The 11,744-nt window shown below is 49.4% G+C and overlaps 1 protein-coding gene across 3 annotated transcripts in view; it reads left to right on the plus strand.

The window, feature by feature from the left end:
* Positions 1-523: 523 nt before the first annotated feature.
* Positions 524-11,744, plus strand: part of nnt2 (nicotinamide nucleotide transhydrogenase 2) — an 11,835-nt gene continuing 614 nt past the window's right edge. Inside the window, exons 1-22 of one of the 3 annotated variants that reach the window (XM_068732181.1) lie at positions 524-680; positions 881-897; positions 1,328-1,481; positions 2,215-2,444; positions 2,542-2,741; positions 3,308-3,395; positions 3,514-3,602; positions 3,697-3,884; positions 4,229-4,362; positions 4,478-4,669; positions 5,204-5,354; positions 5,978-6,139; positions 6,247-6,357; positions 6,453-6,598; positions 6,720-6,915; positions 7,523-7,756; positions 8,192-8,352; positions 8,427-8,606; positions 8,693-8,852; positions 10,677-10,758; positions 11,163-11,281; positions 11,661-11,744. The exon at positions 11,661-11,744 is cut by the window's right edge and continues 32 nt beyond it. In XM_068732181.1, the coding sequence (XP_068588282.1) occupies positions 1,352-1,481; positions 2,215-2,444; positions 2,542-2,741; positions 3,308-3,395; positions 3,514-3,602; positions 3,697-3,884; positions 4,229-4,362; positions 4,478-4,669; positions 5,204-5,354; positions 5,978-6,139; positions 6,247-6,357; positions 6,453-6,598; positions 6,720-6,915; positions 7,523-7,756; positions 8,192-8,352; positions 8,427-8,606; positions 8,693-8,852; positions 10,677-10,758; positions 11,163-11,281; positions 11,661-11,744 (3,037 nt within the window). In that variant the 5' untranslated portion in view covers positions 524-680; positions 881-897; positions 1,328-1,351. Of the gene's footprint in view, positions 681-880; positions 898-1,225; positions 1,482-2,214; positions 2,445-2,541; positions 2,742-3,307; positions 3,396-3,513; positions 3,603-3,696; positions 3,885-4,228; positions 4,363-4,477; positions 4,670-5,203; positions 5,355-5,977; positions 6,140-6,246; positions 6,358-6,452; positions 6,599-6,719; positions 6,916-7,522; positions 7,757-8,191; positions 8,353-8,426; positions 8,607-8,692; positions 8,853-10,676; positions 10,759-11,162; positions 11,282-11,660 lie in introns of those variants that run through there. The other 2 variants (XM_068732165.1, XM_068732172.1) reach the window with 2 other exon arrangements.

Genomic DNA, 11,744 nt, shown 5'->3' on the forward strand with positions numbered 1-11,744 from the left:
CCCTTGTTCCCATAAACAAAAAATAAAATGATCAACTGCAACAACAATACCAATAATAATAATAATAATAATAATAATAATAATAAATTATGAATAAATTATACAGGCCTATGTAAATAATATTCTGATAATAATTGGAATAAAGAAGCAAGGAAATAGTCATAGTCGTCCAACAATTAAGTTTTACACCTTTCACTTGCGCTCTGGCGCCACCCTGCGTCCAGACAATAAAACGCAGTACATTTAAAGACATTTAAACAAGCATATAATATTCCCCAATTATTTGTGTGTGTAACATTTGTATTATTGTTATTTTAGAGCCACGTAGGAAGCGAGAGGTGAGACCTTGTATATGTATATATCTTTTGAAAAATAAATGTACCATTGGCTGTTTATGATCAACAGGTTAATCCAGCCTTTAATTGGCAGGTAGTCTGTCTGGGGAGGGAGTTTATCCGCCTCAGGGGGTGGTGCATGAGTGAAGTCACGTGACTTGCTATTTATACATAAATAGTGCAGCGGTGATATCGAATCCTGCGGGAAGGTCGTCTGTCCGTCCGTCCGTCCGTCCGTCCGTCTGTCTGTCCTCCCCGCGAGAAGCAGACCAGGGGATTCTGGGTAGGACGTCGCACAGGTGACCCTGCTGCCGAGGGACAGTTGAAACCTGCTCTCTCTGAAAGGCAAGTCTGACAATAATAATCGACATCAACCCTTCAAATGTAGGGACGAATCGGTAGAAGGTGGAGGATGAAGGGCACCGATTGACTGTGTGTGAGTCAGAGAATGAATGGATGGACTCAGGAAGCAGAACACCAAGCAGAATACCACAGTTTCACACTTGTATTTGTTTCTGGTGATTACCTTGTTTTGTGTTTTACAGTTTGCTTGAGTAAGAAGGTTTGTGTCTGAGCCCTTCAGCCCCACAACATCTGATTCCTCTGCCTTCATCTCTCTGCTGCTGCTGCTGCTCACATCAACAACCAGGCCAGACTTGGCACAGTTTGCCCCCCCCCCCCCCCCACCCCCTTGTGCCGTCATAATTCCAGATCTCGCGAACAACCCCGGGGTGTGTAATCAACCCTGGGCCCCGTGTGTCATGTCCCGCAGAGCTGAAATGTCACTTTGCTCGTCTCTCGGCCTTTCGCAGCACCGACAAACCTGGAGTGTGTGACCGACTAGGGGGCTCAGGACCTATTTGTGTGTGTGTGTGTGTGTGGGGCGGAGGAGGGGGGGGGCGATTATAATGTGCGTTGTTATTTGACAGCAGATGCAGAAGTAGAGCTATTTTTTTACCGCCTACCTCTGCTCATTTGTGTTCATATTCAAGAGCTAGAGGGAATCTCGAGTGGCCATGTCGACCCTCCTGCGCTGCCTCTCCAGCTCTTCTGCGGTTCTGCTCCAGAGAGGGGTTCGTCACAGGATCCCTGGAAGGAGGCATTTCAGAACCTTCCCCGTGTTATGCGACCAAAAGGCCTCCAGAGGTAGGAAATGTACATCTGTGTTCAAAAAAAAAATGTGTTTTTTAGACTAGTTTTCATAAGAAGACAGCACTGGGTCTGCACGCTTTGGTTTGGATGTCCTCCGCGTCTTACTTGAGGAATGAGAGTTCACTCGAGGACACTCTCCCCCTCGCCAGACGAGTGGTGGAAAAACTCCACGGATCGCGAAGTGTTTGCAGCAGGTTGCTAGACATCTTCCCACAACAGAGGGAGCTGGTAGTGAAGCAGGCCGTGGCCACGCTCCCCGCAGGAGCTGCTAACAACGTGAGGTCACTTAAAGGTGACGCGTAGAAGCTTAGCTGCCGTCTGGCAGATTATGCTCCCCGGTCGTGTGTTTGTCCAGTCTGCTTCGTGGGCCACGTGTCACCGAGTGTTTAGTGAGACTTTTAAGTGCTTTTAGAAGTCTGAATTCTGAGCGTGTCCGTGTGGGAGTGCAGGCCTCTCTCTCTCTCTGTGTGTGTGTGTGTGTGCGCTGGCTCCGAGCCAATCACCTGCTAATAATGTCTCCATGGCGGCGAGGTCACCACGCCGTGTATGGAGAGAAATGTGTAACCTGACACTGTCCCCGGCCACACAGTCTCAGGCTGTACGCGCATGCTCTCCTGTGTGATAAAGGGCGTTTGTGTTTGTTGGTATGAAAGCTTCTAAAGACACACATTCCCTGGGGTTCAGCAGACTCAACCATCAGCTGGGGGGTTCTTGTGTTTGTCTTCAGGTGTGCTCTACAAGGACCTGGTGGTTGGGGTTCCCAAGGAGACGGTGCAGAACGAGCGTCGCGTGGCGTTGTCTCCCGCGGGGGTGGAGGCGCTGGTCAAACAGGGCTTCAAGGTGCAGGTGGAGAGCGGAGCCGGAGAGGAATCCAAGTTCTCCGACCAGCACTACAAAGATGCCGGAGCCACCATCACTGACGTCGGCGGGGCCCTCGGCTCGGACCTGGTCCTCAAGGTTCGCGCGTGTCTTTAACATTCGCTCTGCCGATAAGACAACTCGGTGTAGAGATGGGACTGAATTTACACTTTTTTTTTTTTTTTTTCTGCCGTAGGTTCGAGCCCCCAGTTTGAGCGAGGCAGACCTGCTGAAGCCTCGCTCCACCTTGGTGAGCTTCATCTATCCAGCGCAGAACCCAGAGCTGATGAGGAAGCTGTCGGAGAGGCAGAGCAACGTGCTGGCCATGGACCAGGTGCCCCGAGTCACCATCGCACAGGGCTACGACGCACTCAGCTCCATGGCCAACATCGCAGGGTAAAGAGAGGAAAAAATGATCATAATCAGCTTTATTCATAGAGCGTCTCTCATCACGTATAATGCAGCTCAAAGCGCTTCACAAGATGAGAAACAGGAGACACAAGAAGTGAAAACAATAGGATAATTACAGTAATAAATAAGTTGATGCTGGTAGAACAATTTAAAGATATATAAACAAGTATGAGAAATACGAAATAAACATCAAATAAATACCGTTATTCATTAAAAGCTAGATTGTGAAAGTACGTTTTGAGCTGTTCAACAGAAGCTGCTTGTCTTGTTGGTGAAGTATGTTACACAAGCCTAAGGCAGCGGTTTGGAGCACTCTCAGATAAGCAGTCTGAGCAGTGTGAAGGTGCTCTAAAGGTCTTAAAAACAAGTGGAACGATGACTCCTGGACGTTAAAGGAGCCGGTGCGTTGACGTCAGGACTTTCCTGTTTCCTGTGTGTTTCGTTTAAAAGTCTCGCCGGCCATCAATGCTTTGTTCGGGTCGTCTGTAAATATGAAATGTTTGTAGCTGTTTAGGAGTGTTTTAGTTACAGCAAATGTTCTCGTTTTGTAGGTACAAAGCTGTGGTTTTGGCCGCTAACCACTTTGGCCGGTTCTTTACTGGTCAGATCACGGCCGCGGGAAAAGTCCCCCCAGCTAAGGTAACCCGTCTAACATACCATGCAGGTCAACGAGAAGAGAGGCTTTTTCCTTTTCAATGCATGTCAATCGGAACCATCCCCGAACGATAATGCATGCAGGTGATTCTGCTGCACACAGGTCCTGGTTATCGGCGGTGGAGTGGCTGGTTTGGCAGCAGCAGGAGCAGCCAAGTCAATGGGAGCCATAGTCAGAGGATTTGACACCAGGTATCAGATGAAACACTGTGTCTCAGACTGCAGACTGACAGACGGAGTGCTGATGTGGTTGTGATGAGTAACCTGACTGCGTGTTGACTGTCAGGCCAGCAGCCCTGGAGCAGTTCAAGTCATTCGGGGCGGAGCCTTTAGAGGTCAACATCAAAGAGTCTGGCGACGGGGTCGGAGGTTACGCCAAAGAGATGTCTCAGGAGTTCATCGACGCTGAGATGGCTCTTTTCGCCAAGCAGTGCAAAGAGGTCGACATCGTCATCAGCACCGCCCTGATCCCAGGTCAGTCGCACCGGTACCTCCTCCCTGTCTTTAATCTGCTTTAAAGCTGCATTAATCACTATTTGTTGCGCGGTAACATTGAACCAGTGTGATGGGAGAACTACCCCTCAACCCAAGTCTTTTATCTTATTTACATTTTTAGCCACAACAGCTCCACACGCTTGTTTTTGAGTTTTGTTCCTGATGTTCTTCTGCCCCCTTGTGGCCCAAAACCCCCCCCCCCCCCCCGGATGAACGCAGCTTTAACGTAGACTCAGCGGTCCTCCGACGTTCTTGTTTCTCAGGTTGCGCGATATTCCAAACATTTGATCATCTGTCCCCTGTGCTTCCTGTTCCCCTTGCAGGGAAGCGCGCTCCCATTCTGATCAAGAAGGAGTTTGTGGAGTCGATGAGGGACGGCTCGGTGGTGGTGGATCTGGCCGCAGAGGCAGGGGGCAACATCGAAACCACCAAGCCCGGAGAGCTGCACGTTCACAAGGCAGGGGGGGGGGGGGGGCTTCAGACTTTAACAAAGAAACAGAAGGAATTCCTTGAAACACCCTGTTTTAATGCAGAATTAGCTGATGATCTACTTTTTTTCTTTTCATAACTAGGGAGTAACACACATCGGCTACACAGACCTGCCCAGCCGCTTGCCCACCCAGGCCAGCACTCTGTATTCCAACAACGTTCTGAAGCTGCTGAAGGCCATCAGCCCAGACAAGGACTACTACCACTACGAGCCCAAAGACCAGTTTGACTACGGAACAATCGATCACGTCATCCGTGGGACTCTCGTTATGAAGGTGGGGGGGGGTGTGTGGGTTTTTTTTTTCTAGTCTCCACTGGCGGCCCTCCTTCCCTCTTGGCATCACGCTAGGACACTGCGCCAAATGAGAACTAAAAACACGATCCCAGCAAGAATGTTTAAAAATAAAATTTTTCCAGGAATTCTGGCGTTGACACATTGTTTATGGCGGAGAAAGAAATGCAACCTCAACAGGACATATCGGTTTACCCCTTGTTGAGGGAAGCGTTATTTAGGAGAGAATTTAACTTTCGAAACCGCCGTTAACTGGTTTGTGATTGCTGTTTGTTCAGGGTAATCTGCGATGCCAGGTCCATGAGTTTGTGTTTGGAGCGCTCCCACCATCCAGGCCGAGATCCCCCACAATGCAAAGACTCCAGAAGTCTCGATGTCTGTTTCTCACGCACGAGTCTGCGGACGTCTTTCTGTGTTCTCACACTCTTGTCTGCTTGTGTGTGTGTGTGTGTGTGTGTGTGTGTGTGTGTGTGTGTGTGTGTGTGTGTGTGTGTGTGTGTTTTCTAATGTTGTCCAGGACGGCGAGGACATTTTCCCGGCCCCCCTCCCCAAAACGGTTCCCCCAGCGCCGGCGAAACAGAAAACAGTCGCAGAGCTGGAGGCTGAGAAAACGGCGGTGATCTCTCCCTTCAGACGCACAATGACCTCTGCCGGCGCCTACACTGCAGGTCAGACACCAACACACACACACACACACACACACACACACACACACACATAAATAAATATTCACACGGCTAGACAATTGGCACAATGTGCTACGAAGTTATTTTACATGGAAGTTGGAATTTTTCCCCGTCCGATTCTAGGAAGAAAAAAAAAAGGCACGATGCAATTAAAGTGATATTAATTGAATGAAATTATTCAGTTTTGTTTGGCTTATCTTGCAATATGCAGCGATCTTGATAACCGGCTACTTGTTTAAGTACAAATGCCAAAGATATTGATGGTTTAAGCCTCTCAAATGTGAAGATTTGCTGCTTTTCCTTGAAACAAAAACAAAAAAAAGAAGCAATTTGAAAGACGGAGGACTTATTCTCCCTATTATCTGAATGCATTGTCGACCAAAAGATGAATCGATTAATCGAGCGAATCCGCACATTAACTGACAATACAAAATAACCGTTACCATAACACAGTGAGGTAAAAGCGTGACATGAGAGCTCAGCTCTTTGAAGTGTTGGAGGAACTCTGAATCATCACACTTGCCTGACATAGTTCTGAAAATAGAAGTGTTTGTTCTTTTCCTGTTCCACTGTTCCATTGCTTTGTTGGCCCTGTCTCTCTGTAGGCGTGTCCACCTGTCTGGCTCTGGGCATCATTTCGCCCAACGCAGCCTTCACCCAGATGGTCACCACCTTCGGCCTGTCCGGGATCGTGGGATACCACACCGTGTGGGGCGTGACCCCCGCCCTGCACTCGCCCCTCATGTCTGTCACCAACGCCATCTCAGGTCAGGGGGGGGGGGGGGGTCGGTAGAAGAACGCTCACGGCCGCCGCCACGTTTCGATGCGTTTCTCCGCTCGGCTTGACCTCCGTCCGTCCGTCCTTCTCTTGCAGGTCTGACAGCTGTCGGAGGTCTGGTGCTGATGGGTGGAGGTCTCACCCCCTCCAGCCTGCCCGAGGGTCTCGCCCTCGCCGCTGCCTTTGTTTCCTCCATCAACATCGCCGGTCTGACGCTCACTTCACTTAAACGCAGGTATGAAAAAAGATGACTGTCGGCCCGGTCAAAGGAAGGACATGTTGTCGTCTGTGTGTATCTGCAGGTGGATTCCTGATCACCCAGAGGATGTTGGACATGTTCAAGCGTCCCACTGACCCTCCAGAGTACAACTACCTGTACATGCTGCCTGGGGCTGCATTCGTCGGGGGATACGGAGCCTCGGTGGCTGCTGGATACAACATCGAGCAGGTAGAAGACGTGTATATATATCTCCCTTCATTCCACATTTGTTCTCTATAAAAGTATTAAAGCTGAACTCGACTGCGTCTGTAACCGTACTCGTCGTTGTTTTCTTCCTCCTCTACCTCAGATGATGTACTTGGGCTCGGGTTTGTGTTGTGTCGGGGCGCTGGCGGGCCTCTCTGCCCAGCGCACCAGTCGCTTGGGCAACGTCCTGGGCATGATGGGGGTGGCGGGGGGCATCGCCGCCACCCTCGGCGCCCTCAAACCCTCGCCAGAGCTGCTGTCTCAGATGTCTCTGGCCATGGCCACAGGGGGAACCCTGGGTAAGGGGGGGGGGGGGCTCCCTCCTTTTTTAGGAGGATCTACTACTGAGACGCACGTGATGTCGGGATGTCTCCATTTAAAAAAAATCAATGAAACTCGGGCATGGCTCCATATTAAGTCCAGCAGTTTGTTTAGAAAACTGCAGGACCACCGTGAATGAGTTCCATTTTATTGACTTCGCATGCGACTCCTCCGCTCTTTGAAGAGTGTGATTTTTTTTTCCTCTTTTTTGCTAATTCATAACAGATCATCAATCATCCTGTCCAGACGCGGAGATGAGTGGGTTTTGTCATCGCGTGTGAATGTTGTACATGTTAATAGTAATTGAAGAAAGCAGGATGATAAACGATGTTTTCATCACGCAGGCAGCAGAGCATGAGGGTTCACTCAACGCTGAACGAGTGTTTTCAAGAGAACACGCTTAAATACTTAACGTAGGACTCATTAGATTAGTAATCTAGATGTAGATTAGGCTTTGAAGAGTAATGTTACTGAAAGCAGGTGTTTGCCTTTTAACCATTTACTTTAAAAAAAAAAAAAAAAAAGAAAAGAATTTGCAACCGTAATATTTCCAATCTTTTTATTGTTGGATCCTCCGTGTCTCAGGTCTGACCCTCGCCAAGCGCATCGAAATCTCCGACCTGCCGCAGCTCGTGGCGGCCTTCCACAGCCTGGTGGGCCTGGCGGCCGTCCTCACCTGCGTCGCCGAGTTCATGATCGAGTTCCCTCACCTCGACACTCACCCGTCCGCCGGCGTGCTCAAGACCGTGGCGTATCTGGGCACCTACATCGGAGGCGTCACCTTCAGTGGCTCACTGGTGGCCTACGGCAAGCTTCAAGGTGAAGGCATTGACTTCGAGAATATTCCTAGCATCTAAATACTGTGTGTATATATATATATATATATATATATTGTGCATGTGACATTGTTCTTTATGTGACACAGACACACTCATATCTGTATAACCACACTGAGCTGTGCGTCCTCTGGCGCTGATTGTCTCTTTCATCTAGTTAAAGCCAAAGATCCTTTGGTAAATCCAGGCCTGGGCTGTGGGGGGGTGGGGGTGGGGGGGGGGGTGAACACATGAGAAGCTTTCTAGTAATTTGTTCAGGGTAGGGGCTGCATGGGACAGACTCTGATTAGAGGCCTCTGACGGTTCAAAGACGCTCCAGAGAAAAGTGTGTTTTCACGTGTTTTTATCTCGTCAAATCATTCCAGCCTCATGAGAAGAGTGAACATAATTTCCGGCTTTTTTTTTTTTTGGCCCGTAGGCGTCCTGAACTCGGCCCCCCTGCTGTTGCCGGGACGGCACATGTTGAATGCCGGTCTGATGGCGGCGTCGATGGGAGGCATGGTGCCGTTCATGCTCAGTTCCAGCTACGGCACCGGCATGGGGTGCCTGGTGGGAGTGTCCGGGCTTTCCACCGTTATGGTGAGTTTCAACGATTCAACAAGCTGAAAGAAGCTCAGGTAACTCCTGTTTTAACTTCTCCATCCTCGCCGCAGGGTGTGACCCTGACGGCAGCCATCGGCGGCGCTGACATGCCCGTGGTCATCACCGTGTTGAACAGCTACTCCGGATGGGCTCTCTGCGCCGAGGGCTTCCTGCTGGACAACAATCTGATGACGATCGTCGGCGCTCTGATCGGCTCCTCCGGCGCCATCCTGTCCTACATCATGTGTGTGGTGAGTGGACGCACGTCTGTCCCAGTCGCGGGTGTGAAGTTGTCGCGGTACCTGAGACGGAGTTGTCGTCTGTCCCCTCCTCCAAGGCGATGAACCGCTCCCTGCCCAATGTGATCCTGGGCGGGTTCGGGACCACCTCCACCGCAGGCGGCAAGCCCATGGAGATCGTCGGCACTCACACCGAGGTCAACGTGGACCAGACCGTCGACATAATCAAAGAAGCCAACAACATCATCATCACACCAGGTACACACTGCTCTGAACACGCGACGCAGTCCACTGGCTGTCTAGAAGGACTGATGTGACACATTATCTCACTATTACTTCACGCGCTAAAATAATACATTTCTATAGATTCGTGACGTTGCTGAGCGCATTTTTTTTTATGATTTGCCATGTGGAAACGGCTGCCGTACAAAACGATAAATCAGAGAGAGTTACACTACCCACAATGCAACTGTTCTCGAATGTACATATTCGGGTGTCTTAGGCTAGTAGCGGCTAACTTAGCCTCAGACAGAGAAGAAGAGCGGGCTACAAAAGTCAGGTAAGCTCACCTCTATCTAAACTCCACACCAACAGATTCATTTGTTTCACACCTGCGGTCATCAGACCCGGCCGACACTGACTCGAGTGATGTCACTTGAGGCAGTGTCAGCTGGGTCTGGGCTTCTTTTTTTTTTTTAATCAGCGAAAAAAAGACTAATTCCACCAGATCTTTTGTGGTCATTTTAAAACCATGCGTGCATGAAGCACAAGCTGCAAGGACTTCTCCACCAGCACAGAGCGGAGACGCTCCCGATGAAGACCGGAGGCCTTTTGGTAGAGACGGGTGTGGAGAGAGACGTTTGAGGTGGAGCGCTTTAACTTGAACGTCGGGTTCCCCTCATCCGCTGGGCGGCCCGGACCTTCTTCTGCACTCCAGCTGCGGCTTTATCTGACGACCTCACTCACCTGATGAACCTCACCTGACAGAAAAAAAGGCTGAGATCAACAAAAAAGTTTTAAAAAGAGGCAGAAGCTTTTGGAAATGGTCCGGATCTTGGGCTCGTTGACATTAATAGTCAGTAATTAATTAAACTCAAGAGTATTGAAGCCATGTCAACCACAAGAGGGAGCAGTTTGCCCACACATTATCTCACTTCCACATGGACTCTTAAAAGTAAATGGTGTGTGTGTGTGTGTGTGTGTGTGTGTGTGTGTGTGTGTGTGTGTGTGTGTGTGTGTGTGTGTGTGTGTGTGTGTGTGTGTGTGTGTGTGTGTGTGTGTGTGTGTGTGTGTGTGTGTGTGTGTGTGTGTGTGTGTGTGTGTGTGTGTGTGTGTGTGTGAGAGACATGTTTGTCAGCCGTAAGAGCAGGGGGATGATGAATTAGATGTTTGAGTGTGAGACAGAGACCACATCCCGATTTATGAAAAACAGCCAGACAACTGAGGAGTTGTTGAGAGGGCCGAGCGAAAGGAACCGCTCCGAATGGACTGGGATCCTTGGGCTCGCTGTTGTTTTTTTCCAGTGGAGGACAGCCGTGTGGTCCAACATGCCGGATCGATTAGAGAAACGGTGAAAAAGTCGCAAGAGCTCTTGAGTCCAGACTCAGAGATTTCTTCCGTGCGCTGTCAACAACAAAGCGCGGCGGCGAGGAAACAGAAGTGCTCCGGTTGTCTGGGGAATTAGAAGATACGAGGTCACGGGTGACTGGCTTCAAAAAAAAAAAACCAAAACCAACTCGATCAGGGTCACTGCTGAACTCTACAAGGTAACCTGACCGCCGCCGGGGTGAAATAGAGGTCAGGCAGACGCAGGGAAAAAGGAGCTCTTTGCACGCAAACGCACACCACACATGCAGGAAGGTTTCAGAAGGAAAAAATGTCTCTTAAAACCCAGAGAGACCAGAGAGACTTGTGGTGGATGAGGACAAAAGACAGTATGAAGGGTTGCTTTCATTTAAAAAAAAAATAAACTATTATTGTGTCAAAAGCTTGCTTCATCCAATAGGACCACAGACCCAATAAGAATGAGATAATAGGCCGATCACATCCTACGGTGTAGAAGTCTGTGTGTTTTGTGTTTAGGTTGGGGTCTGTGTGCGGCTAAAGCCCAGTACCCGATCGCAGACATGGTGAAGATGCTGAAGGAACAGGGCAAGAGTGTCAGGTGAGTAAGACGCTAAGAAGACACAGAAGTACTTGTACTCAAGTACTGTACTTGAGTTCAAATTTGACTCTTTCTACTCCCTTTATTTGACTGTCATAGTAACTTAACAACCCAACAGTATACTGTATGAAGTGGTGAATAGTAACTGCTTCATCTCCACATCTACAACACGAGCATGATATAATATTATATATAAAACATATCACTGAGGGGAGACATTCTGCTGCATACTTTTACTTTCAATACTCTTTGTGATTTTAAATGGCTGAATTCTTTGCTCAGCTGAATATATAATATATTCATATTTTTTGCTCGTGGTTCCTCAGCAGCAGGGAGTCGTGACGTCTCAATGCAAATCAAGGTGTGCTGATGAGTTTGCGGTTTTTTTTCGGGTCTCCCGTCAGGTTCGGCATCCACCCGGTGGCCGGCCGCATGCCCGGCCAGCTGAACGTGCTCCTGGCTGAGGCCGGCGTTCCCTACGACGTGGTCCTGGAGATGGACGAGATCAACGATGACTTCCCAGGTTAGCCGTCAACATGCTTATTACACGCTTATTACACGGGTGTCGCGCTGGCAGGAAGCTGTCCGGTAACAATACCGGATCAGTTAACGTGTAATAACCCTTTCATGCGCTCTTGGAGCAGCCTCGTGTTGCTTCTGGATATTTTAAGACGTGCCATCTTTTTTTTTTTTTTTCTTTTTTTTTATCAGGGCAACAGTTTTTTTGTTTTCTTAGCAACCGGGGCGAGCTCACTGACACACATGGTTCCGTTTATGACCGAGGGAAATAAAGCGCGGTGCCGGGGAACCCAGTGACACCCGGCGAGGACAATTGCAGGGCTTTTGTCCAACGCGGTTCGTCCTCCGTCGTGTCTAAACGTGTGAACGTCTGTGGCCCACAGAGACGGACCTGACGCTGGTCATCGGAGCCAACGACACCGTGAACTCTGCAGCGCAAGAGGATCCCAACTCCATCATCGCTGGCA

The sequence above is a fragment of the Cebidichthys violaceus genome, unplaced genomic scaffold (assembly GCF_023349555.1).
Source record: "Cebidichthys violaceus isolate CVI_PGR_0920_01 unplaced genomic scaffold, fCebVio1.0.p SCAF_106, whole genome shotgun sequence".
Lineage (NCBI taxonomy): Eukaryota > Metazoa > Chordata > Actinopteri > Perciformes > Stichaeidae > Cebidichthys > Cebidichthys violaceus.